General features: G+C 42.4%; 2 protein-coding genes across 2 annotated transcripts in view; both read right to left on the reverse strand.

The window, feature by feature from the left end:
• Positions 1-6,953, reverse strand: part of ap2b1 (adaptor related protein complex 2 subunit beta 1) — a 52,052-nt gene extending 45,099 nt beyond the window's left edge. The window contains exons 1-2 of the mRNA XM_083643038.1: positions 6,886-6,953; positions 4,041-4,095 (exon numbers count right to left, since the gene is read on the reverse strand). Of these exons, the coding sequence (XP_083499164.1) occupies positions 4,041-4,077 (37 nt within the window). The 5' untranslated portion in view covers positions 4,078-4,095; positions 6,886-6,953. The remainder of the gene's footprint in view (positions 1-4,040; positions 4,096-6,885) is intronic.
• Positions 6,954-8,042: 1,089 nt separating this feature from the next.
• Positions 8,043-27,595, reverse strand: part of mks1 (MKS transition zone complex subunit 1) — a gene marked incomplete at both ends in the record, with an annotated part of 31,507 nt that continues 11,954 nt past the window's right edge. Inside the window, 14 exons of the mRNA XM_083658726.1 lie at positions 8,043-8,146; positions 8,950-9,047; positions 10,375-10,457; positions 11,402-11,535; positions 11,756-11,863; positions 11,996-12,065; positions 12,152-12,222; positions 13,601-13,663; positions 13,755-13,797; positions 14,208-14,264; positions 14,360-14,468; positions 17,308-17,412; positions 21,136-21,264; positions 21,540-21,640. Of these exons, the coding sequence (XP_083514852.1) occupies positions 8,043-8,146; positions 8,950-9,047; positions 10,375-10,457; positions 11,402-11,535; positions 11,756-11,863; positions 11,996-12,065; positions 12,152-12,222; positions 13,601-13,663; positions 13,755-13,797; positions 14,208-14,264; positions 14,360-14,468; positions 17,308-17,412; positions 21,136-21,264; positions 21,540-21,640 (1,275 nt within the window). The remainder of the gene's footprint in view (positions 8,147-8,949; positions 9,048-10,374; positions 10,458-11,401; positions 11,536-11,755; positions 11,864-11,995; positions 12,066-12,151; positions 12,223-13,600; positions 13,664-13,754; positions 13,798-14,207; positions 14,265-14,359; positions 14,469-17,307; positions 17,413-21,135; positions 21,265-21,539; positions 21,641-27,595) is intronic.

Below are 27,595 nucleotides of genomic sequence, written 5' to 3' on the forward strand. Positions count from 1 at the left end.
TGTAGTAGTAGACGTGGAGCGTTAACTAATTAATAAATCAACAATAAACTTACAGCAAAACCACCCGAACGACAAAGGGCAAAGTCAGCCAGTAATAAACCAAAATTTGAAAAATACATAAGAGTATCTGATTGATGAAAGAAGGGACTTTACGTTCCTCAATGCAGCGTGATATGATTAAGGGCATTTTCACATATTACCTCGTTTGGTTCGTTTGGAAGTTAGTAGTTAGTTTATGGGATAGGAATTCTGCCAGATGACAGGCACTAGGTGCCATTTTCTCCTTCATTTGGAGAACATCATCCTGTAATGAAGATTTGATTGACAGCTGCCATGTCGTGATATGATTGGTTGAAATGGGGTAGAAATGTGATAGTACTAGGTGACGTCAGCAAACTGTAGATTACTGTTATGAATGAAATCTTGAAAAACTAACTTTTATGTGACAAAGTGTGAAAAACTACTAACTACTAACTAACTACTAACTTTTTTGCGATACATTATTAACTCATTGAGTGCCAGCCACTTTTGGAGAACGGACGCTCCCAGTGCCAGAGTTTCAGAGCGTTTTCAGTGATTTCTCGAGGCCCACAGAATATTGTGTGATATTACTATGTAAACACCGAACACGCAAGAAGAACAAGGAGACTCTATTGTATCATCAGCAAAAAAAAGTTTATTGATACCATTTTCCGTTCTTTAGTTATCAGCCGGAGAAGATAGGTCAAAAACAGCAAAAACAGGCATTTCCATCTAGAAGCTGAGATATTCAGCCTTTTGTGAAATGAAGCATTTCAAGCACATTCACTGACTCTAGCTAATATTTTCTGATGTAGTGACGTGGTGTAGTTGTGTGCTGCCCTGCGTGCCCCACCCCCCTCTCCCCCCCTCAGCTGCAAACTCCTCCCCACACTAGTAACACACAGCCTCACGCACCCAGCGTCTATTTTTGGAGTGCTTTTTGTGCGCCGCCTCCCAGGCAGCGCGACAAGGAAATGCCAACCCGGACTGCAGGGAAAGGTTTGGCACTTCGGCGTCGGGTGCTGCCTTTCTGGTGGCTAATCGTGTGAAGAAACTATGCAGACAGACAGACAGAGGCAGAGGAGCTCAGTTGTGTGCGCGGATTGACTGCTGTTGGCAGGCACCATCAGCTGCAGCCAGAGCAATCTACATGGCTCTGGGCTGCAGCATGAGCGGTTTCTCTTTGATCACGGGGCTTTTTCAGGCTGTATTCCGGACATTTCTCTAATCTGGAGAGCACTGTCGCCACCTGATGAGTCCGTAAAATAGGTTATACAGCTTCAATAGCTACAATATTTGTACAGGACATACATAAGGCTTTGATCCACGTCCCACCGTCAAAAAAGGCAATTGACGACAGCTATCGTCTTTGGCACTCTACGTTACTAATTACTTTGACGACAGGCGTCGTCATTGGCACTCAATGAGTTAAATAGGTGCACTGCATACCCAGGTATTTGAACTAAAAGAAAAGAAAAGTCATTTTTGGGTTCAGCTCGACTTTAACGTCAGTATAGAGACAGTCGGCATGTGTGGGAAAGCCCACAAAATGTTAAACGGCTGGCGCGCGAGTGGGGTAAAACTGCCGATATATCTCATGGGCTGACTCACCAAAAGACGGTGCTGCGGCTCTAAACTACAGGTTTGGGGGTTCTAGAGCAGAACACAAGACATCTGCTCAGATGTGCGTTTACTGCAGTGGTTAAATCCACGATCGTGTCTGCCTGGGCTGGGCTATCAGCTCAATTCTAACTTTGCTGAATGGATAGAACGGGGGATTTACCCCACCCTGACCACGCCGCCGGCCAGGCTGAGCCAACTAACCCAGCGTCTATTGTGGGCGTTCCCAGACAAGCTGATTGTCTCTATACTATAGCAAAGAACTTTTATGGAAAGAAATGACAGCTCCATATTGCCCCATTGCAACATCAGCGCCCAGCAGCCTCCGCCATTTTTTTTTTTTGGAAGCGTGACAGCACCAAAAGAACCTCGCACAGGCTCGCAGTGGTCAGCTGCGGTAGCGCTGGCCCCTATAATCAGCCTCTCTAAACAGTAACTCAACGGGAGAACACTCTAAACTTTGGGGATTCACATCTTTTCCGGGCGTACTGCAAATCTTGATTGAAGTGGTGTAGTGCAGGGATGTAAAACAACAATCATATTGTGGAAACTAAGCAAATTTTTTCGTTTTCTTTGTTTAGTTTTTTCAAGATAAATACCTAATGAAAAGGACCCGAGGTTCAACTCCCGTTGAGTTACTGTTTAGAGAGGCTGATTATAGGGGCCAGCGCTACCGCAGCTGACCACTGCGAGGCGCATTCTGTTTCCAAAAATGGCCGGAGTGTCGTCTCTTTCCTTCCACGCTCTTTGACTATAGCAAAGAACTTTTATGGAAAGAAATGACAGCTCCATATTGCCCCATTGCAACATCAGCGCCCAGCAGCCTCCGCCATTTTTTATTTTTGGAAGCGTGACAGCGCCAAAAGAACCTCGCACAGGCTCGCAGTGGTCAGCTGCGGTAGCGCTGGCCCCTATAATCAGCCTCTCTAAACAGTAACTCAACGGGAGAACACTCTAAACTTTGGGGATTCACATATTTTCCGGGCGTACTGCAAATCTTGATTGAAGTGGTGTAGTGCAGGGATGTAAAACAACAACCATATTGTGGAAACTAAGCAAATTTTTTCGTTTTCTTTGTTTAGTTTTTTCAAGATAAATACCTAATGAAAAGGACCCAAGGTTCAACTCCCGTTGAGTTACTGTTTAGAGAGGCTGATTATAGGGGCCAGCGCTACCGCAGCTGACCACTGCGAGGCGCATTCTGTTTCAAAAAATGGCCGGAGTGTCGTCTCTTTCCTTCCACGCTCTTTGACTATAGCTTGTGCTTCTTCTGCGCTCTCCGCTTTTACTGTGGCTTTCCTGCATGCTTGGAACCCTGACTGCCACCTGGTGGCTAACTCTTGTAACAGAGGGCAGCATTTGTATTAAAAGATAATGGAAGTAAATGCATTTGTTTATTTTAATTATGGATCATAATACAATGCAATTCCAAATGCACTTTATTTTAAAAGTAGCCACACAGTGAGAAAAAAGAAAGTGAGAAAAAATAAATCATGTATTGGGAAAAAAGTGATGCATCGATTCAAGATGCATCGAGATGCATCTTGAAGCCCTCTGAATCGTAATCAAATCGAATCGTGAGGCCAGTGAAGATTCACAGCCCTACTTGCAGTGCAGATTTAAGCTAAAAACAGGGTGTAAATGACTCAAGTCAACTTGGCATCTCAGGGCTTGTTAATACTTGATTTACGGCAGATGAGCAGTATGGAGGCATTTTGTGTTCCCCCCCTTTTTTACATTTTTGCTCGTGACGTGACCCCATTCACACTCAGCAGACAGCTCTACTTCCCTGATGCGGCCGGTCTCCATTTCTCCAAACTGGGACCACACCAGCTACATTCTACTGCATGTAGTACACTGACTGTCAGCAAGTACCTCATACAACCCCACATAAAAAAAATCCAAACTATCCCTTTAAGGTTAGAAATAGGGGTGCACCGATCACCACCGATCACCGATCGCCTATGGGAAATATCTGCCCAACCGATCATCGACCGATCACCGATATATAAACTCCTCAAAAAAAGTTTGGAAACGTTATTTCGGTCAATTATTTCTCCCCTTTAATAATACCGATTGGTATTGTATTTTATATCGTTGGAAAGCCTGATTAGTGATAGGTCTTTTTTTTATTTTTTATAATAATAATAATAATAATAATAATATAAAGAAATATCGGCAATCAGCCGATCGCATATTTGAGGTCAAAATCGGCCAATACAGATTGCGTGCCGATCGATCTGTGCACCCCTATTTTTAAATACAGTAAGTCATATCAGGGCTAATATGAATTGCATTGTATTACAATGCACTCACATTCAGAGAAATTGAAAATGACTAGCAAACGGGCTAGTCAGATTTGGTGTCCAGTGTTCACCACCACTTCCTTCCCTACTCACCTTTTTTGTTTGTTGTGAAATATTTGGAGTCTGTCATGATTGCTGCCCTTGAAGTCTGTGGAAGAGAAATATGCAGAATTAGTCCAGGAGCAAAAACTATTTTTTAGCTATTACAAACTGCTACTCCTTGTATCTATCTATCTACAGCTTACTTATTCAATTTGAGAGTGATACATTTGGTCCAACACCAAGACAACCCTCTTAGTTATGAACGGAATGGCATGAAATGTTGGTCATGGGGCAAGGCACAACTGACTGGATACTCATGCCAACTGGCCAAAGGTGACCGTGGCAGTAAGTGTGACTTCTCATAAAAAGGCATATTATACTACTACAATGTAATATACTACTATAACATATTTTGAATAGTAGAACATTTTTAAGAGCGCATTAGGAAACACTGAATAGGACTCTCTTTCAAAAACAGAAGGCAAAAATATAAATCCTAAAAGTTCATCATCATTATCGTGGCAAATGTTATTGTGATGATCACCAAGATCATTTTATCGCCCTGCTGTACTTAGACCAATCAAGAACAAAGACCTCAAGTGAAATGCACACAGGGTTTGGCTACAATACGAAAGGTTTCCCAATAGGCCCTTTTCACAGGAGCCATTTGAGCATCAAAGCAGGCAGGGTAAGCCTTTGTTCACACCAGGCGCTTAACATAAGCAGAGCTGAAGCTTGACTCACGTTTGAACGTGAGCTCAGCTCACGCCTAACCGGTCACACCAGACACTCCTTTCCTCAGTGTCTGGCGCGTCACAACCTCCTCCGATCACGTGAGCAAGGCTTGAGCAAGGCACGCTCGCGGCTGGTGTGAACAGCTTCGCCTGTTGTGGGTTCAGTGTAGGTTGAGCTTAGGTTGAGCGTTGCTTCGGTGTATGGTGTGAACGGGCACTAACACCTGTGTTTGCACCTGCTTTGAGACCTCAAAATGGCTGTTGTGAAAGATGCCAGCCTGGATTTTTTTTTTGTCAAACAGCAGACTTTTTGGTCCAATACCCTTCCATACTGGCTTGAGAATTTTAAAGGACCCCCCTCCCCGCAGATCCTCTTACACAATCAATATGTGGTGTTCAATGCATTCTATTTTGTGCTGAAGTGTTGTAATTTACCTTTTTATTGTCTCCACTTTCCCTCAACTCGTCTCACCCAGTTCAACTTCAGTTAGAGATTACATTTTCCAGAATGCATTTTGGCATTTGTATAGAGACCCATTTCACAGCAACCGTTTTGAGGTGGTAAAGCAAGACGTAAAGCAGGTGTAACCAATCAAATTAATGATAAAAAGGAATGGAAGAAGTGGTGGAGAGAGCCATTGATTTTAGTGATAGTGACAGCAAAAGGGTGAGTTTTTCACAGTTGAATGGCTGAATTGCATTGCATGAGAAAACGGGGATCTATTCCTCTGCTACCATGTATTTTCTCCCTGTATGATTATTGCATTGCAAAAGTCTAGTCTGGTAAGGCCTTTCTCTTGTTTTCATTTAAACTGTTTCTCATGTCAAACTCCATTGTAGCTGTGGCATGCTGGAATGCTCTTGGTGTGATTTGACACCAACACAACTAGGCAGAGAGAACTGTTGAATTTGTGATGTCACTGGAATGTAAAATCAGGGACTACTGGATAATAGTAGTTCTAAAAAGTGGGGTCCAGGGACTCCCAGGGTTTCCCCAGAAAATGGAGAATAAATTATTTTTTTACTATAATTCCGTCCATAAGTAATACAGTAGTAATACAGTAACACTATTTTAGTCATGGGTTTCATAGGACGTTCTGTAATAAAACATCCAAAAGCAAAAAAATCTTACCAGAGGGACAAAATCTTCAAATGGGGGTCCTTGGTCTAATTTGTGTCAGTTTGGGGGGGCTTGACATGAATGGGGATGTGACTTTTTGTGGAGCAAGATGCTAAGATGAGTTGCCAGCAGTGCACACCAAAATTCCATTCCAAAAACAAAGTCACTACCCCGTGTTTTGACTATAGAGCAGTGTCATCCCAGTGGCAGCACACATGGAATGGTTACTTCTCCAGTTTGCAGTTTCTCGCTTTAGGAAAGGAATGGTGCATGTTCGCAAGTATTGAAGGAGCGACACGAATTCTTAAAATGGGTGGCGGCATTCCCCTTTAAGTGTTATAGGGTAGGGTGGGTTTAGGGAAGTCGAACAGGGCGCACGGTATAATGACGCACACATAGACCAAATGATCAATAAATGGTGATCAGCTGACCTCTAAAACGTTTAATTCACAGTGCGTTTTTGTTGTCATGAAATTGAGTGTACAGCCAGTGTGGTGCCATTATTTACTAGCTAATTCAGCAGACAGGCGTGAACCGTCAGAAAGCCTTTACAGTTTAGAGATCCAAACGATTGCATAGCTGTACTAGTAGTCTAATCTTGTCCATTTCTGTAGATTAAAATACGCTACAGTAAGACAAGACGTCAATTTGGTAGTGTCTGATTACGTTTGACACACCGCGTTAGTGAACTAACCTAGCGTTAGTTAACGTTATGTGGTGGGTGCAGTTACCCCACCACTTTGCTAGTGTTAACGTTAGCGATCTGCTGCATGCAAAATACATTGGTGTATTGAAGGTGACTCGAGAATGATGTTAGCCAGAAATTATACACCCGCAAAGGTGTGAGGCTAGCTGCGAGTATTTTCTAGCTTTCCCACTCAAATCTGACATGAAAATGGAAGGACTGCCGAGCGGCCCAGCTGACGGAATGTTAAGCTAACGTTAGCTGGTTAGCTAGCCGACCCCAAATAATTTTATGAACGAAATCATGTATGAACAACAACATAGAAACTAGGACCCGTAAAAGATTCCAGATACTCACTCTGATCTATTGTCAACCTTCAAATAGCAGTGGGTGCAGGATGCTGCTTGGTGGTCGCTGGGCTGTCTAGAGGAAGATGGAGAATCCTGGGTCTCTAATGGTGCGTTCAATTACCGTGGGGAATTGGATAACTTCCCTGTTTATTTGATTGTGAAACAGTCGGCAGAAACACTCAAACTGAAAATATACATAAAAACCATGAACACGTTAGTTTGGCATCCAACTGTACAAACTGTAGGTTAGCAGTAGATCAATTATATTGACCTACTGCTAACCTTTATTGTCCCTGTGGGGAAATTCATCCTCTCCTCTGCATTTGACCCATCTCTGACCCGGCTCTGAGTCTGGACTCTGGACCCATCCTGAGCTCTAAGAACCTTCTTAGAACTATAGGAGCAGTGGGCAGCCGCAGTAGCACCCGGAGACCGACTCCAGTTCGATGCCAGTGCCTTTAGTCAGGTCTTATTTTGGTGGTGGGAGGAAACCCACACAAACGCAGGGACAACATGCAAACTACACAAACAGGACCTGGGATGGACCGGGGTTCGAATCCGGGACCTTCTTGCTGTGGGACAACAGTGCTAACCACCGAGCCACTACTATGATTTTTAAATCCACATTGTAAACAAACAAAAAACAAAAAAAGTTTAACATACTTGTGATTCTCAATTACTTTCGTCATATTTTACATAAATAAACTATCTCATAGGTAGACTAGAGTCCATCAAGGGATTCATTAGTTTACCTTCAGGGCCCACTCGTAAATCCTATCTTCCCCTTTGAATTTCCTATGGCACATGAAGTAGTAGAGTGGGGGTGTGTTGAGAGTATGGTTGAGAGGCATGACAAGATCTCTCTTTAATTCAGGAAAAAGTACAACATATTTACAAAAAATGTCTTCTTTATTACACTAGGCTCAGCCTCGCCTGCCCTATTGGCGTGTGCCTCCTTGTGTGTGTGCCCGTGTGTGTGACATGACATCACTGATCAGTCTTGTCACAATGCCTCTGTGTGTGTGTGTGTGTGTGTGTGTGTGTGTGTGTGTGTGTGTGCGTGTGCGTGTGTGTGACGCCCTTATGACATCACTTTTGACATTGTTGATGACATCACTGATGACATCACATCATTAAAAATACATCTCCGTTGAGACTCCTATACTATGAAGCGGATTCAGTTTGGAGCTGTGAGGTGGTGTTGATGAGGTCTCTGGGAAGACTTTCTCTGGCCTCTTGCATCCGTCTCCTGGCCCTCTGGAATGCCTCTGACAGAGAAAAATAAATAATTAAATAAATAAGTAAGTAAATAAATCCAAAAATTGTGAATTTTAACAATTACCAACTCAATTATTTTGCTGGCTAACCCAGCGTCGATGTATCTTGCACATTCTATGGCCGACCGAGTTGTAATATATTGTCATGTCATGGTGTCTTTGGGACATTTATGAACTCTGGTTGTTTCTATCGATGTTGTTTTGTACGGCTATTTACATTGAAGTTAACGGCGAGTGTCTTGTGGTTTCCCCAGAAAAGAGGGCAGGGCCATGTTGCTGTTCTGATGTATGTTTGTAATTGATTGACTATTCTATAGCTGTTGTTCAGGCTGTCAGGAGCTGATCTCCCCCTCAACATTGCCTTCCAATTATTTATTTTTACCTTTTATTTATACAGGGGGAGTCTCACTGAGAGCAATGTTCTCTTTTTCAGGAGCGCCCTGTTCACATTCACACACACATTCATACCTGAAAGCTGACCAGTACAACCACAGTCTGATCTGTTGGCCACTGAGCAGCTCCACTGGAGCGGTTGGGGTTAAGGGCCTTGCTCAAGAGCACCTCAGTGCTGGTAATGAGGGAGGGGCAAGCGCTGCCTTTTCACTTTCCCCACCCAGATTTATCCTGCCGGTCCCGGGGATTGAACCGACGACCTTCTGGTCACAAGCTCGCTTCTCTAACCGTTGGGCCACCACTGCCACCACTGCCGTTGCCTTCCAACTGATATTATCTCTAATACCTGAGGAGCCTAGAGGGAATAATGAATAGCTAGTGCAGTCTGAGTGAACCTTTACCCAGGATGTTGCAGACAGCTCCTTGCTGAGAAAAGCCTCCCAGTTGGTCAGAAACTCTCTGCCTCCTCTTCTTCAATATGCTGGCGTCAACAAATGCCCTGAAGCATATACAAGACAGACACATTAATAAAATAAAAACTACAATAACAACAACAACCAGTGATATGATGATGTCAAGCCTATTTACCCCGAAGGGGCTTGAATATGTCATATCTGTCATTGGCCAAATTTCAGGGATTGGCCCAGTGGTATGGATGGTTAAAAAACAAGAAATGAGGTGTTGTAATATCGCCAAACTTTGATAGATTGGTATATTTTTTTGTTTATGAGTAGTGGGTGAGTTTTCTAGCCTAGGTGCAAAATGTGGTTACTGTGGGCCTTAGGGTTTCTGAGATATAGACAGTTTTACGGAAGGAAAAGAATAATCAGAAGAAGAAAAAGAAGAAAGAAACATAGCAAATACAATAGGGCACAACAGAGGTTTGGCAAATCAGTGCTCCTAGTTTGCAAGTTACCGTATGTTAATCACAATCCACACACCATTCCAGTTGGCCGCTGTAATGCAACATCACGTTGTTTGTCAACTGCTATAAAACTCAAGAAGAAGAAATAGACTTCCACTCAAGCCCAGGCATGTCTTATGCTTGCTTTTTTTTAAACAGCATTTACTTGTACTTTTACTTTCAATACTTAAGTGCATTTAATATCAGAAAATCACTTTTGATACTTAAATACAGAAAATATCAGCTACTTTAAGACTTTTACTCAAGTAATATTCTAATGAGTGACTTTGAGTTTTACCAAAGTATTTTTATGGGAAGAAAAAGACTTCCCTCGAAAGCCATACTTGAGTACTTTATACACCACTGTCAACCGGTTTAGAGTCATGATGAAAGTGCTAGTTTTCATAATCCTCCCCAGTAGCGGATTACAACTCAGCTCACCTATGTGCTGCTCCACTCTGGAGCACCTGTGGGCTCCTCCACTCTGTAGCTCTCCATGGTGCTGAACCTGAGTCATTTTGGCCACTAATTTGCCATTATTGTCGCCCCTAATTACCCAATTCAAAAATCTGGCTCTGTTACGTCACCCTGAAAGATTCAGCGCAATCGCACGTAAAATGTGGCCGAACACAATTCTGCTCACAAACTCACAGACAGACACTTCCCATTCTTATTGTAGGATTGTACACCTATTGTATTGTAAATTCCTATTATCACTTCTAACCTTCTTCTGACTTTCTAATTCTTGTATTGTATATATTGGACTGCACTTTTTGATTTTTTTTGTATTTTTATTTCTTGATTTCGTCTTCTGATTATTTATGTTGACTGCTTCGTTGCATACTGAACACTAAGTCAAATGGCTTGTATGTAATCTGATTACCTACTGTTACAATAAAAGTGATTCTCCTTCTCATCCTACCTGGCATGTTGGATACAATGCAGGGTAAAAGTGACACTTCCTGTAGTTTCAGTGCAAAAGCCAAAGCGACTCAGCCGCTCTCCCTGCATCAACACAAAAATACACATCGGTATAAAATAAAATCAGTATCATTCTTAATTCATGCATTTTTTTACATAGTGATATGTGGGGAAAAAGTCTTCGTCTGCAAAAGTGACTCCATCACCGTTTCTTAATGTCAAGTAAGGATCCTCATTTGGCTGAATTTCAAGGATGCCATGTCATCGGAGGGCCGCCGAAGTACTCTTCCAATGTCCGAATCCTACAAAGGATGAAGTACTGTTCCAATGTCCCAATCCTACAAAGGATGAAGTACTGTTCCAATGTCCCAATCCTACAAAGGATGCGTCCTCAGGAGAGAGACATTTCAAGGATGCTCATTATGTATCCTCTGCGTACGTGAAGGATCCACAATTCTATGCGCACGAATGAAATGATTGCTGCCAGTGCCAGCTGGGTGTGTTGGCAAGCAGCAAAACATCGCCGGCTGCACAATACACATTTAAACTTTAAATGTAAGTATCTTCTGTCATTCGTGAATATGTTAACGTTTTAATGCCAAATTGTTTATTCATAAGCTAGAAACTTCGGTGAAATCTGAAATCTGGCGGTGCGACCATGACGCAATCACGCACACTCGCTAGCCTGTTCCATATGTTTGCTCTTCCAATGTGAGGAAGGTCTTGCCTCCAGAGGTAGGACGTGAAGGACAAGTCCTGCCGAGGAAGGATCCTTGACATTGAGAAATGGCTCATCTCCATACTCCACACCTCACATTTGCCCTATGCACACCTGCCAGCAATGACCCTATGCACTCTTGGAATCAGGACTAGACCCAGCCACATCGTCTGTATTTAAACCCTCAGTCAGTTCATTCCTATAGGCATCCTGTTGCCTTTGAATGCTGTATCCTTGATTGTTCATTACACTGTGTGTGTAAATGTCTACTCTGAATCTCCAGTGAGCTGCCATAGAGGTTTGAACCTACCTTAAAGGTCCCTGGTACTCTGACGTAGCTGTGGTCCTCAAGCTCAGGAGAACCTCCGATAAAGAAGCGCCTCAGCACAGATACTGTCCCTGTCTGGAGGGGTCTCCATGTATGGCACGTCATTACGTGTTTACCTGACACACAAACGTGTACACGCACAGACACACAGAGCATAAAAAGAAAACATTGAAAGGGAGGACTTGATGAAGTTTGTGTGAAATTACTAAAACATGTCTATATGTAGCTTTGTAGGCCAACTTTTTCTAGTATCTTCTGAAATAAAATAAACCAAATCAAATTTCAAGGTTTTCCAGTAAATAGTTTATATCCTTTGCTTTGCCATATACGTCATACCAGGTGTAGCAGGAAAAACCAGGTAGCCATAGCCTTCAGTTCGATAGCGCTGCCAGAAGTCCAGAGAAAGAACCTTGAAGTACAGCACTGGCCACTGGGGAAGACACTCTATGACCAGGAAAACATAGTGTATCAGTTTGATCTTTGAAATGCAGGAGTAGAAAAGAATCACTGACGTCCAACATGTGCAAGGAACAACTTTGTATTCCTTAAATGCAATATTGCATAATGCAAACAAACCCTTGCTCTCTTTTTCGTTCATGTGGAATGCCTCGAAGCTGAAGGGGTAACTGAAGAAAGCCACGTTGTCCTGTGGGCAGAGAGTGTTCAGTGTAACAAATCTCATGAATTGCAGGCACAATCTGAACGTTGTTTACAAGTTCCCTGTATACATACGGTCCCTAAAGTCTTGGTCCGGCACGTGTGGGTAACCCCTGAGAGTGATTGGAATGGCAAACTGGACCAATCTAAAAAAAAGTCCAGATAAAAGTTAAAATTGTAAATCTGTAAGATTTCTTTTTAATATCTCAATCTGGTTATCTCCATTAGTCCAATATCTTAGGAATGGTATTTCTTTTTGTAATTTGGTACATCAATATGAACAAAAACAACTGAACAGGTCTGTGCAGGGGAATACTATTTTATTTTATTTATTACTATTTTTATCAAATATTTAATTTTATTCAGTACAGGGGAATACTATTAAAATAACGGGTTGTAAGAAGGGCTGTTAGTAGGGCCACAGTGTTTAAACTGACAGAACCACTTTGCTTTTCATTATGTTATTAGATCAGAGATACCGTAGTTATGGTGCGACTTTGAATATGTTTATCTGGGCTATTATATTAATTTGGCATCGTCGTTAAGGATAGTGAACACTTTACACCAGAGGATTACCATCCAAAAATCCAGGGAACAAAACCGGAAATACTTCTAGCGGCGCATGTACGCGCCTTCAAGCTCGTGCCCCCAGTTCAGACGGGCTGCACATGTAAGTGGACGCGGCTGGGAGCGACGTGGATACAGTGACTGAGGATTTGGGCTAAAACATGGGGCGTCCGGGTAGTGTAGCGGTATATTCCCTGCCTACCAACATGGGGGTCGCAGGTTCGCGCCCCCGTGTTACCTCCGGCTTGGTCGGGCGTCCATACAGGCACGATTGGCTCATTTGGCTGTGTCTGCGGGTGAGAAGCCGCAGACACAGCCAGTTCCCTTCCCTCCGGAAGGGAACTGGTGGGAATAGCGTGATCCTCCCACATGCTACGTCCTGCCGGTGAAGCTCCCTGTTGTCAGGTGAAAAGAAGCGGCTGGCAACTGCACATGTATCGGAGGAAGCATGTGTGTGTCTAAGGCTCTACCCAGATCGGCAGAGGGGGTTTTATTATTTATTTAAAAAATAATATAATATAATATTTTATTTATTTATGTATTATTACCTATAATAATAATAATAATAATAATAATAATAATAATAATAATAATAATAATAATAATAATAATAATAATAATAATAATACAAATAATAAAACATTATTAAATGATGTGTTTTCAAGTCAACTTGGCATGTCGTGGCTTTCAAAGACTTGAATTACACCAGAGGAGCAAGATGGAGGTGTTTTTTGTCTGTTTTGATTTAACGTTTGAAAGCTACTTCAATTGTTTAGGAAAATGCTGTAACTATTTCCTGGGAAGCTGCAGGAATGTTTTGTGGACTAAGACATTCAACCCGACCTTCCATCGGCATGGGGGTGATGAGCGATATTTTTTTTTACCAACTTCAAAGAACACATATCACAAAGTAGCATAGTGCCATAACATAAGCTAAATATAAAGTATGTGACTTACTGTTGGGTAATTCCATGAAAAAGTGGATGTATAAGTTGTCATATTCAAAGCCCTGGGCTGAGACTGGGTAGACAGATGAAGAAGAAACGAGGATTAAATGCCAATGATGGGCATTTTGAATGTATACACAATAACGATGATTCTTATTACTCACCTATCTCTCCATTCACCAAGAGACGTAGAATACCTGCAGGAGGCTAAAGCAGAAAAATATACTAAGTGCCAGGCTGGTTATGGACCCCCTACTGAAAGTGTTACACAGAAACCCTTCTTTAATTCTTTGATTAGATAATACTTTCAAAATCTTTAAAAGGAGCAAAAGGAAGGATAAGAGCCCAATAACTGAAGATGTAATTTTTCCATCAGCCTATCATTCCTTCCACAATCTGAAGTTTCTGTCTGGATTTAAACCATTTAAGTTGTTAATTCATTACCGTTTTAATTGATACGTTTATCAATTGATACATTTAAACACACACATACACACATGGTGCAATTTGGACATGTGACATTTTCAGGATTAAGAAACTTTGACTGGGGCAGGCGAACAGCGCTCTGTGCAGCATCGGGGTGAACAAGCACTGCACTAGTTTATTAAATTACTCACCATTTCAAAGTCCTGTCCAACGAGGCTATTGAGGTACTCTTTGTGCCTTGTGTAAAGCTGGGAACAAAGGGGGAAAATTGACATGTTGAAGGAATCATCAGTAATGCCAACATTAAAAACTGTGAACCTGAAGAACTGAGATATTTACTCACATCTTTGTACATGTGCTGCTCCATCTCATTTTCCTCTGGTCTCATGGCCGTGGATACGTTCTCCAACGTAAGACGCCACACTTCTCTCTTCTCCCCCTCTGTTTCAATCCTACACAACAGAGGCAACAAATCACTATTCTGTTGATCTGTCCATAAAACATGTAGCATTCATCACTATTCTGTTGATCTGTCCATAAAAACATGTAGCATTCCATGTAGCCCAAAGCCAAATCAGCGTTTCCCTTAGATGAGATGGGAGTCATTTGTTTTTTCTTTTCGGACTGTCCCGTTCCCCCTGCCAGGCTGTCCCGTTCCCCCTGCCAGACTGTCCCGTTCCCCTGTCCCGTTCCCCCTGCCAGGCTGTCCCGTTCCCCCTGCCAGGCTGTCCCGTTCGTTGCTCCACAGCCTTTGCCATTCTGGGGGATGTTGTAGACTAGCACATGCTTCTTCCAATACATGTGAAGTCGCCAGCCGCTTCTTTTCACATGACTGCGAGGAGTTTCACTGGCAGGACGTAATGCGTGGGAGGATCACGCTATTCCCCCCACTCTGCCCCGAACAGGCACCCCGACCAACCAGAGGAGGCACTAGAGGTAACACTCAACTCAAACCTGCGACCCTCGTGTTGGTAGGCAGGGAATCTACTGCTGCACTACCCTCAGATGCTGAGATGGGTGTAATTTCAATACTGGGAAGTTCATTTCCAGTCCTTGAAAACAGCTGCAATTGTGATACTTACAAAATATATATATTTAAATTTTTGTCCCACTGATGATGTCACAATGTCTATGACATCATCAGTGATGTCATCTGTGACATCATTATTGACCGAAATCATTGTGGCCGGGTGGAACTGATGAACGCAAGTCAGGTTGCGTGTCGGACATAGATTTGGGGCGGACCTAGGTTTCCCTGTTTTGTATTTCCGCCGGCAGAGCACGAGCAAACATTTCTCTTTGAATCTAGACTTGCGCTGGTCGCTGGAGTCGGGACGTGTGGCACTCGGGCGCTGCATTTTGAGTGGTGTGACCCGGAGTCAGCACGGCACACAGTGAACTACAGCCGAGACGCGCTAATACCGGAGTCAGCACGGCACACAGTGAACTACAGCCGATACGTTAATACCGGAGCGGCACTGTGAGCTACAGCGAGGCACGCTTATACCGAAGCTGTTTGATTTGTCAGGACGTGTGAGTATGCGATTACTTCTGTGCACGAATATTCTAAAACGTTAGTGAAGTGTCTGAATGTGGGCTTGATGGGTGATTAACTATTTCCAGGAAGGAGTTATCGGCCAGCAGGCTTCACGGAGGGGGGTAGGCACGTGCCAGTGTTGCGCAGGTATTTTATTATTGTTTATATGTTGTTTGCATTTTCTTTCAAATCGATGTGTCCGGGTGCTTGTCAAGATGTTTTAATTGTGTCAGAGGGTTAATGGGCTGTGACTCTTCCTAGCGCCGTTGGTCGTAGCGGTGGGTCCCGGGGCTTTGCAGCTCGAGTCCAGAGTGAAACCTCTAATCTCCTTTAGGCTGGTTTCACACCGGCGACCCAAGCCTTGCCTATGCCTTGCCTTTACCCACGCTTTTAAATAGGCGTCCGTTTTAGTCAATGAGGCTGTGTACACCGGGCGCCTGAGCGTGAACCCTGCGTGTACCCACGCCTTGCCTGTGCCTTGCCGATTTTATCGAATAGGCGAGAGTTCTATTTTCACGCCGACAAGGCGCGTGCAGGCAGGCTTTTCTGTCAAGCCATGAAAGAAAAACGCGACGATATCCGTGGGAACTGGCAAAGTCAACTGAATTTCAAAATAAAATGGAGTTTCTACAACAGTGTTGAGCAGAGAGAGAGAGAGCGAGAGAGAGATTGACGGGTGGCTATCACGTGGGGCTTTCTCCCTGTCGGCAAACAAATCTTCATGAGAGAGAATAGCGACCAAAGAAGCAAGATGGACAATGTTGTTGTGCCAGCACATATTCTTGCAAGATCACCTCTCTAAAATGTCCGACTATAGTCAGACCTGGTTATACATATCCAGCATCAATAGAACATTAAATATATCAGATTTATTTTACCTAGAGGCTACCCATGACAATTCTGGACAACACGTGAAAAAATACAGTCGGGAGAGAGGAGAGGCGCTTGTGACTCGGCTCCAGGTTCGGCGTGCAAAAGGCGTGCGGTGTGATCGCAAAAGCGTGTAACAGGTTCACGCCCAGCTCGGCGTAGGCGTGGGTTGAGGCAAGGCAAGGCGGAGGTCGTCGGTGTGAAACCAGCCTTAAGGGGTGAGCATTGCTGCTACTGCTCGGGAAGTGGGCAGTTTATTTAACTATTCATTTGTATACATGGTGGATGTATTTTATGTGTGTGGTTAATATTGTTCCTGTTGTGTTGTGTTGTTATTCTAGGATGATCATCCAGGTGTGGTCACTGCTGTAGCCTAGGATTATTCAGGAAAGACATTTGTGAACCCGTAGCACCTGTTGCACAAAGAGAACATTATTTTTGTATATTCACCTTCCTCTCTCGGAGTAGAAACTGTCAGTAACAGAAATTGTGAATAAAGATTATTTTTCTGTAAACTCTCCTAGTGTCTGGCTGCTTGCCTTTTAGAGGTCCAAGACCTGCTCAGCATTTCTGGTAAGGTCACATCATCTTATGACATCACTGATGATGTCACGGCATTGTGATATCATCAGTGATGCGAAGTTGAGCAATTGTGCGCTGCACATGCCAATAGAGCAGGCGATTGTGCGCTGCGCCGCCCCCGCGCAGCCCCCCGAAGGGGCCGATACCCTAGTAGACTAAATTTACTTTAAAGTTGTATTATGAAAGATTTTTGTAATAATAATAATAATAATACACTGTTGTTTAGAAACATAATATTATAGTCAATGAAGACAGGGAGCTATTAAGACTGAAATATATTTCCACTAAAGCTGTTGACTGACCTGTAGGGCTCTTCGCCTTTGTTGAAGTCCGGTTTAACAGTGACTATTCCGTTGCCATCTGTTCTTATAGTTAACAGCAAACACTCATTCTCTTTCTGGCCCAGTCTGAGAAAGAATACATACATGTGCAGATAATCAGAACAGAGTTGCTTACATAGGGGAGATCAATAGACAACTTTCTAATGATTTATTTTATCAAAAATTGAATGGTAATCCTACTTCTACTTTTAAAAACCATATAGACTCTGTACTTAAAGACCACCTCGAAAGGTAATTTAACTAAAAATGAATGTGAATATATGAAGGTAGAATATCCAGTGACACCTGTGATTTATATTTTGCCTAAAATTCATAAGGTTTACACTACTGTGCCACCTGGAAGACCAATTGTCTCAGGGATCGGCTCTCTCACTGAGAAAATTTCTTCCTTTGTTGATTTCTTTCTTAAACCACATGTTTTTGCCCTTCCTTCTTATGTAAGGGATTCTAGTGATTTCATTCAGGTTTTACAAACCTTAGATATGGTAGGTAATGACTCACTATTGGTCACTTTTGATGTTGAGAGTTTGTACACTAATATTCCACATCAAGGTGGATTGGAGGCCATCGAACATTTTCTCAATCAGAGGACAGAATGTATTCCCAGTACTACGTGTCTGAAACAGCTGACTGAAATAGTCCTCACAAATAACTTTTTCCTGTTTGAGAAATCTTTCTACTTGCAGAAATGTGGTACTGCCATGGGGAGTAAAATGGTGCCCAATTTTGCTAATCTCTATGTTGGCCTCCTTGAAAGCAACATTCTTCTCAACCCTGTTTTGAATCCCTTTTTACCACACATTAAACTATGGAAACGTTACATTGACGACATTTTTATGCTCTGGTCTGGGTCCAGCTCTGATTTGACGGCCTTTCACACATTCTTAAATGCAAGTAGTGAGTATCTGAAATTTACTGTAGCTTCTGATCCTTTTCGGATGAATTTTCTTGATATTATGATTATCAACACAAATGGTAAGTTGAGCACAGACTTGTATAGAAAGCCCACAGATCGCAATTCTTTACTCCATGCTGACAGCTACCATCCAACTCCTCTCAAGAAGGGCATTCCTGTTGGCCAGTTTAAACGTATTCGCAGAATCTGTAGTACAGACGAGTCATTTAATTTACACTCTTTAGACCTGGAGTCACGTTTTAGACAGAGAGGTTATCCTGATCAATGGATTCAACCAGCGTCAGATAAATTCCGTGTCAGCTCTCAGGTAGAGTGTCTCACTACCAGGGATAAAAAAGTACGAGACGAACGTCTGAACTGTATGGTGCAATACTCTCCTCTTGGCTGTCAGTTTGAAAAAACAATTAAAAAACACTGGCATATTTTAAGTTCTGACTCCTCCCTTAACAATGTATTTTCAATTCCCCCACGTGTTGTGTATAAGAGACCTCCTAATTTAAAGAATTTATTGGTCAGGTCTCACTTGCGACAGCCGGCACCTTCTCATTTTTTAACTGAGATCCCTGATGGTAACTACAAATGTGGTAGATGTGCTCAGTGTAATTTCACTTACAAATGTCACACCTTCAACCACCCCATCACTGGTAAACGTTTTAAAATTAAAGGTATCATTAGTTGCTCCACTTCTAATATTATATATATGATCAAATGCATTTGTGGCTTGGCCTATATCGGAAAATCATTAAGACCTTTGAAAACCAGAATCTCTGAACATAGGAGTGATATTAGAACGCAGGACTTCAAAAACCCTGTAGCTGTACATTTTTTTCAAGCACATCATTGTATCTCCTCCTTGAAGTATATTGGTATTGAACATGTCAAGGTGCCACCTAGAGGTGGCGATATCAACTCCCTTCTTCTTAGGAGGGAGGCCTTCTGGATTTCAACTTTAGACACAGTCAACAGGGGCCTGAATGAGTCATTTGATATTAGGGCATTTTTATAGCCTTTTCTTTGTTTTCTAACATGTATATATCTGTGTATGTATATCAGTCTTTAAGTACGGTCTGATCAATTTTTCCAGTTGATATGGTTACTCTGGGACTTTTCTCCCTCTTAAAACCGCCCTTTTCTAAATTGATTTTAACCTTATCAAACTATTTTTGTTTCATCTTGTCCAACACATAGTTGTTGTCCTCTATATACTGTTGATTCTGCCTTGTCCTTTTCTCAGTGTAGGTAAGCCTGACCATGGTCTAGAAAGACTGTGGGATTTTTCTCTTATTTAATTCTATCTGGAGTGTTGGCTTTCTATGTGACCCAACACATTACCTACACTGCTTACACTGAATAGATTTATATTATATATTTTTTATTTTCTTTGGGTTTGCATTTATATAATACTGTCAGTTGCTAGTAGTGAAGGTCCTTGTACTCTGTACTACTTATACTTACATGCAAATGTATACCGGTATCTATGTATTGCTTTGAAAGAACATTGATTGACACAAATGTATTCACCTGCCTTGTTGTCTCTCTCCACCAATCGGTGTACCGGCTGTATATGAGTGTTCCTCCTACTTCCTCCTTCATTTCTGATGAAGACTTTGTAGTCGAAACGTTAAAATAAACTGACCTGGGAGCTGACTTTAATTCAGTGTGCGGACTCTATTTATTTTCCAGATAATCAGAACCACCACTGAAAAACACCACCTTTATTTATACAGGGGGAGTCTCACTCACACACCCACCTTGTGGTTGTACTGCTTCATTGTTTTCATTGATTTGTTTGTGTGTGTGTGTGTGTGTGTGTGTGTGTGTGTGTGTGTGTGTTTTCTTTGCTGTCTGTATGTTAAATATGTTTTTCTCTGTCTGCTATGTAATGATTGTTCTGTATGTTGGGACCCCCTCGAAAACGAGATGATTCATCTCAAGGGGTTTATCCTAATAAATACAATTTCAAACACAATTCTCTCTCTCTCTCTCTCTCTCTCTCTCTCTCTCTCTCTCTCTCTCTCTCTCTCTCTCTCTCTCTCTCTCTCTCTCTCTCTCTCTCTCTCTCTCTCTCTCTCTCTCTCTCTCTCTCTCTCTCTCTCTCTCTCTCTCTCTCTCTCTCTCTCTCTCTCTCTCTCTCTCACCTGGCTCTGCCTAACCCTTGCTCAAGGGCACCTCACAGTGGTGGTAATCAGGGAAGGGGCAAGCGCTGCCTTTTCACTTCCCCCCCCCCCCCCAGATTTTATCCTACCGGTCCTAAAGGACCTCTTTATAAATTCAAGCATTTTAAAGTACTTGATTTTTTTATGTATATATTCAAGCACTTTCCAGACCCATGGCAACCCTGCTTTACTTGTTTCATTTCTTAGCTGTGTGATTTATGTCCTACATTTCAGAATGGAACTTCATATATACTTTATATTCTACCGTTTGAGGTCTTCAGGCCCAGACACACCAACAAACCGACTGTTGCATCGCCTCATGTTGCCTCTGTCAGTGTCAAAAATTTGCATTTGAACACAGTGCAAAGACTAGAGCCAACGGCCAACTAGCACATACATTTGTGAGACCACCTAGAACTGCGGATATACTGAATATATATATATATATACATACATATATATATATATATATATATATATATATATATATATATATATATATATATATATATATATATATATATATATAATGAAACAAAGCAGCATTTGCCTACCATTTTCACAGCACTCTCGCTCACCACCTTTGACAGTTTTGTAATATAGCTACTTCTAATGGAGAATAATATTCTTATGATGTCAGCCAGTCTTTTGATTGTGGAAGAAGAAAGGAAGAGGTGGGAGGCAGAACAAAAAGAAGAAACCATTCAGGGGGCTCACTTTCCAGGGGGGCCGAGGTCTCCCATGATGTGCATGGTCTGCATAGCATTGTTCACCACATGGCTGCTCTTCACAAACTCCTCCGTGGGCTCCCAGTTGATCATCTTCGACTTGGAGATACTGCAATCCCTGCAACAACAAAACAAAAGGCCAATTGAGAGAAATAACTTTATGTTATGACTGCGAGTCCTGCCTCCTGGGACTCCTGGTTCCATGCAAACCTGTTTACCATACCAACTGTTTTGCATGGACTGGGATCCAGTTTAACACATGGTGGATCGGTCAGTTGGGCTCTATAAATAAGCCTTTAGACTACAGAGCCACCCAGCCACCAGCCCACGCCACGGTGCCCAATATCAATAAACTTGTAAAAAAAAAAGAATATTGCTGGTGTTGAAACCTACATTGTGCGTCTATCCTGCCGCCTGTGTCTCATGTTGGCCATCCTTTCAGCCAGGAAGGTGGGGGTGGACTTGACTGTGGTCACCAAGTCGTGGGAGTGCTGCTTTCAGGAACAAAAAACAGCTTTACACAGTGTTCTATGAGAGACGGCACATTTAAAGTAATGATATGCGACATCTTCATTCACATGAATGTCCCTTTTGCTACTCTATCACTCACTGGTATACTAGAATAGTGATTCAACCTATAGCCATTAGCCAGTTCATGAAATCTTTGACATTTGCCGTTCTAAACACTGGGTAGCTCTTTCCTGTGGAGAATCCTCAGGCACACAGGAAGTGATGCGTTTTATTTCCAGTTTGTTGGAATAAATATAACTGGGTAGTTAGCATGTGCAGCCACCTTGGCTGAACAGACAAAGAAAAGAGCGCCACCTACAGAAACTCAAGCTTCATGAACAGAAAATCCCGGGAAAAAGATGTCCCAGGACCGTTTCATTGACAGGTGAACTCTGGGACGACCAATGCAGAAACACCACAGCAATAAGCGCTAAGCACCAAAGATTGAAACTAAATAAACAACAAACTCATGCATTACTACTTTGAAGTTATTCTAGTGACTGTATTCATATAGTTTCTAGTCAAGCTCATTTTGACTTTCCGATCCACTTTGACGACCAAAAGCAGGGCTGCCAGTCTTTTGCAACAATACAAGGACTTTTCAAGCATTTTATTCAAGCAAGACAAATGATTAAAGCAGCAGCTGCTGCAGCCCTCGCACCTCCGTGCACCTCGGGACGTCCCGCAGCCGTCGAGCCATCTTACCACAACCAAGCCCCATATCAGGTCATGCGTTTGCCAAGTTCCGTGAGTTTTCAAGCATCCCTAGCACCTCAAAAACAGCTTCCTGTTTCATGGCGAATAATGCACCGCCATGGCAACAGCGTTTAATGAAGACTCAAAAGCTTCTCTATTGAGCATCATCATGGGAGAAGATTCAGAGCTAGCAGACACAGGAGCAACCGCTATAAGCTCTCCTTTCTCCCCACTCAATTGCACTGTTGAACAAACAGCCTGCTCTTCCCCCAGGTGTAGCACTCCAGTGAGGTTAGGTACAGTAGGTACTCCAAGTAGGAGCGGTATTTAAAGCCCTATGTTTGTTTGTTTTTTACTGCTCTTACTTTGGTCTTATTTCTCTTACCTCTTAATCCTATTTTTAACGGTTTATTCTTTTACTCTTTTATTCTTTTATCTAATCCGCTGCAGATTTTTATTATTTTTATGATTTTTATGGTATGGTTTATTGCTTATTTTATTCTTCCCTCACTAAGGGATTGGATGACCTAAACATACCGTGCAATAGGGCTGTGCAATCCTGTGCCTTAGCTGGCACTTTTCCTGTGTTTTAGTGCAATGCTGTGACTGTTACTGTGTCTGTTACAGCGATGTTGGTACAAGCACTTTTGCCCAAGACAAATTTCCCTCCTGGGACAATAAAGTTTGTCTCATCTCTCTCATCAAGGTCTTAAGTCTTTAAATAATCTTATCTAAAAAAGGCTTACTTAGTCTTAGGTGACCGTCCGGCCGCATATTTAAGCTAAGAATGCCTACGAGAGAGCATAACAGCCAATGACACAGCGCAGCGATCAGCAAATCGCTGTATGCTTACGGAGACTGATACTGTAGATCAGCGTTTCTCAACTGGTGGGTCGCGACCCAAAGGTGGGTCGCGAGGCCGTTTTGATTGGGTCGCGGACATTGGCCAAAAAAAAAAAAAAAAATCATATTTCATTTGAGTTAAATTCAGATTATTGAAACTGGATTAGCCTGACCAGTTTTACTTGTTTAACAAGCTGAAGCATATGCTCTGCCTGTAATTCAAGAGAAGTCTGCCTTTTCATTTCATATTTCATTTTAGTTCAATTCAGATGATTGAAACTGGATTAGCATGGCCCCAGTTTAATTAAAAGTTATGACCAGTTTAACTAAAAAGCATATAGCCTGCCTGTGATTCCTTTTTATTTCATATTAGTTCAATTCAGACTATTGAAACTGGATTAGCATGACCAGGTTAACTTGTTTTATTATTATTAGGGGTCCAAGCACGAAGTGCGTGGATCCCTATTGTATCTGTTCCGTTTATTATTATTTTTATTCTCCGCTAAAACAGTATGCACGGCAAAAACCGTAAGGGGTACAGTAGCCAGACTTTGCACATAGGTTGGAAATGTGCCCCACTACTCAGAAACAAAAAATTACCCATATCGGCCAGATGGTGGCGCTATAACAGACCATTTCGCGTTATGGTCCATATCTTCTGAACCGTGAGGCGTAGAATCAAAATTCCACTTCGGCTGTATTCCCTGGATCAATACGCATCTATCCATATAGGCCACGCCCATTTGCGTGTGCCTAGATTTTCCGCCATCTTGGACTTTCTCAAAAAAAAAAAAAACGAACTCGTCCTAGGCCATTTGCCCAAATGAGCCCACACTTTTTGTGTGTCATCTCTGGACTTCCCTGATTTAAAATCTTAGAAAGAATTTGGATACGTGAAACCGTCTTGAAATGATAAATGTTTAAACTTTTGTGTATTTACTTTTGTTCTTTTCCTGCCCTAAAAGTGTGTGGATCTCAGAAACCATACACCCCCCATCACCCAAACTTTCCACACAGGTTCACGACATCACCCACTACTCAGAGTAAAAAAATTACACCAATCCACCAGATGGTGGCGCTATAACAGCCAATTTCATGTTTGTCGGTCCATAACTTCTGAACTGCGAGCTGTAGAATCAAAATTCCACATCTACTGGTTTCCCTGGAGCATCATGTATCTAACCCACTAGGCCACGCCCATTTCTGTGTGGTAGATTTTCCGCCATTTTGAATTTGATCAAAAACCTACTTTTGCGAGCTCCTCCTAGACCGTTTGGCCAAATCACACAAAACTTTTTCTGGGTCATCTATGGGCTACCCCGACCTAAGGTTAGTAAAGGATTTTGGATACGTGAAACCGTTTTGAAATGATAAATCTCTAAACTTTTAATGAAACACACGCCAACACTAAATTGCCCACAACTCATTAACCGGTCAATTACAACTACTGCTGCTACTTCTGCTACCACTCCCACTACTACCAACACTACTACTACTACTATTACTACTTCTGCTACTATTACTACTACTACTACTACTACTACTACTACTGGAAGTTGGAATGTAGCATTTTGGGTGGGGTTAATGTGTTTTGGGGTTCTGCATCTGCTGTAGCATAATACATAGTTGGTTTAGATGTCACACAGTAATGCCCGATCCACAAAGACTTGACACCCACGTTTGAATAAAAACAAGTTTATGCCCTAATAAGGTTATATCCGTGCCTTGTCATTGCTGTGGAAGGATGGTGTAGGGGTAAAGTAGCAGACACCAAAGCTGGAGGTCCTGGGTTCAAACCACGGCCAGGTAACTGTTTTATTTTTTGAAAATGTAGAATAAAGGTTAATCTGGATATAATTATGTATAACGCTGCTGAATACACACTGTGTACATAGCAGAATAACTGAATATGCCTATTTATGGTAACGTCATATTTCGACGTCCTCTTGACATTCCTGTGTAGATGTCTAAATGATCCCCAAATCGGCTGTGATTTGGCCTAGTCCTGGACGTCACTGAAAGATGATATCAGAACATCATCATGATGTAATTGTGTTTGCTGGGAGCCTTCTTTCAGATATATGAAAGGAAAAACATTCCAATACATTATTGTGTCTTCAGATGTGAAAGGTCCAAAAAGAGAATTAAATCTGAATTATCCTTGTCACTCATGTGTCCAGTTCAGTGGCCTTGTGGTCTGAATGTCCGCCCTGAGACTGGGAGGTCGTGAGTTCGATCCCCGGCCGAGTCATAGCAAAGACTATAAAAATTAGACCCATTTGCCTCCCTGCTTGGCACTCAGCATCAAAGGGTTGGAATTGGGGGGTTAGATCACCATATGATTCCCGAGCGCGGCGCACGCTGCCGCTCACCGCTCCCCCAGGGGATGGGTCAAATGCGGAGAACAAATTTCACACATTGTGTGACAATCAGTGGGACTTTACCTTTACTTTACTTCCATTGTAACAGCACAACCCACACCAATTAGTTCAAACACCTCCATTCAGGGCAGACTTTTAATGTAAAGTGGTGGATTATGTGTGTAATACAGACATGTCCTTAATGGTAAATGGACTGCATGACAAGCTGCAATGCAGGGTGCTGGCTATAGTCATCAAAAGCAATTTCAGGGATAAAACCATCAACGTTCTGTAGTGGACGCCACTATGCCCTATGGTTTGATGTGTGTGTGGGAAAGACTCAATGACAACTGAAAATTCTGATTTCAGAACACAAAAGCTCCATCATGAGACAAGAACTAACCTCTCCTGTTGCAAAACACGTTCTTGAACACAGCCACGCAATCTCCAGCTAACATTTCCAAGATATTGAAAAAGTTCATGAAACACCGCAAAATAAGGAGGCAACATGTGGGGTTTTAATTACTATTACTGACTTAACTGTCTGAAGTTGAAAATTGTTCATCCCACATGGGGTTTGAACTTTGAGCCACAATAGTCTTTAGTTAGCATAAGTCATGAGCTTTACCAAGTGAGCTATCCAGACTGTTGTATTTAACTTTGTAGACCATATTATATGTATCTGCAGAGCCAGAGAAGTACTTGTCGTATTGACAGTATGTTCTACCCAAATACCACTTTCTGTCCAGATACTTAAAGGGATATTGTACACAAAAACTGCTTTCTATCCAAGTACTACTTCAAGTTTCAAGACATCACCCACTACTCAGAGGAAAAAATTACACCAATCCACCAGATGGTGGCGCTATAACAGCCAACCACCACTACTACTGCTGCTGCTGCTACTACTACTACTACTATTGGCTACTAGTGGCGGCTGTGGCTCAGGAGGTAGAGCGGGTTGTCCACTAATTAGAAGGTTGGTGGTTCGTTCCCCGGCTCCTCCAGTCCGCACGTCGAAGTGTCCTTGGGCAAGACACTGAACCCCAAATTGCTCCCGATGGCTGTGCCAGCACCCTGCGTGGCAGCTGGCCGCCTTCGGTGTGTGAATGGGTGAATGTAGGCACATTGTAAAGCGCTTTGGATAAAAGCGCTATATAAATGCAGTCCATTTACCATTTACTATTCTTAGTACTTCTGCTGCTACTACTGCTACCACTCCCTCTACTACCAACACTATTACTACTACTGCTACTACTACTACTACTAGTACTGCTTGGAAACCGTCAGGTCACCGGATCTCAACCAAACTTTGTTTACTTGTGCACATACCAAGTCTGAATAAATGTGCACTATCTGACATATACCCCCCAAGTCACCGGAAGCTTGGACCCTGCATCGCCGCTTGCGGCTATATTTAGGGGTCCAAGCACGAAGTGCGTGGATCCCTATTGTATCTGTTCCGTTTATTATTAGGGGTCCAAGCACGAAGTGCGTGGATCCCTATTGTATCTGTTCCGTTTATTAGGGGTCCAAGCACGAAGTGCGTGGATCCCTATTGTATCTGTTCCGTTTATTATTATTTTTCTTATTCTCCGCTAAAACAGTATGCACGGCAAAAACTGTAAGGGCTACAGTAGCCAGACTTTGCACATAGGTTGGAAATGTGCCCCACTACTCAGAGACAAAAAATTAGCCATATTGACCAGATGGTGGCGCTATAACAGACCATTTCACGTATTGGACCATAACTGCTGAACCGTGAGGCGTAGAATCAAAATTCCACATCTGCTGGATTCCCTGGATCAATATGCATCTATCCATATAGACCACGCCCATTTAAGTCTGCTAGATTTTCCGCCATCTTGGACTTTCTCAAAAAAAAAAAAAACGAACTCGTCCTAGGCCATCTGCCCGAATGGGCGCAAACTTTTTGTGTGTCATCTCTGGACTTCCCTGATTAAAAATCTTAGAAAGAATTTGGATACGTGAAACCGTCTTGAAATGATAAATGTTTAAACTTTTGTGTATTTACTTTTG

Source organism: Poromitra crassiceps (assembly GCF_964638095.1).
Source record: "Poromitra crassiceps genome assembly, chromosome: 1".
Taxonomy (NCBI): Eukaryota; Metazoa; Chordata; class Actinopteri; order Beryciformes; family Melamphaidae; genus Poromitra; species Poromitra crassiceps.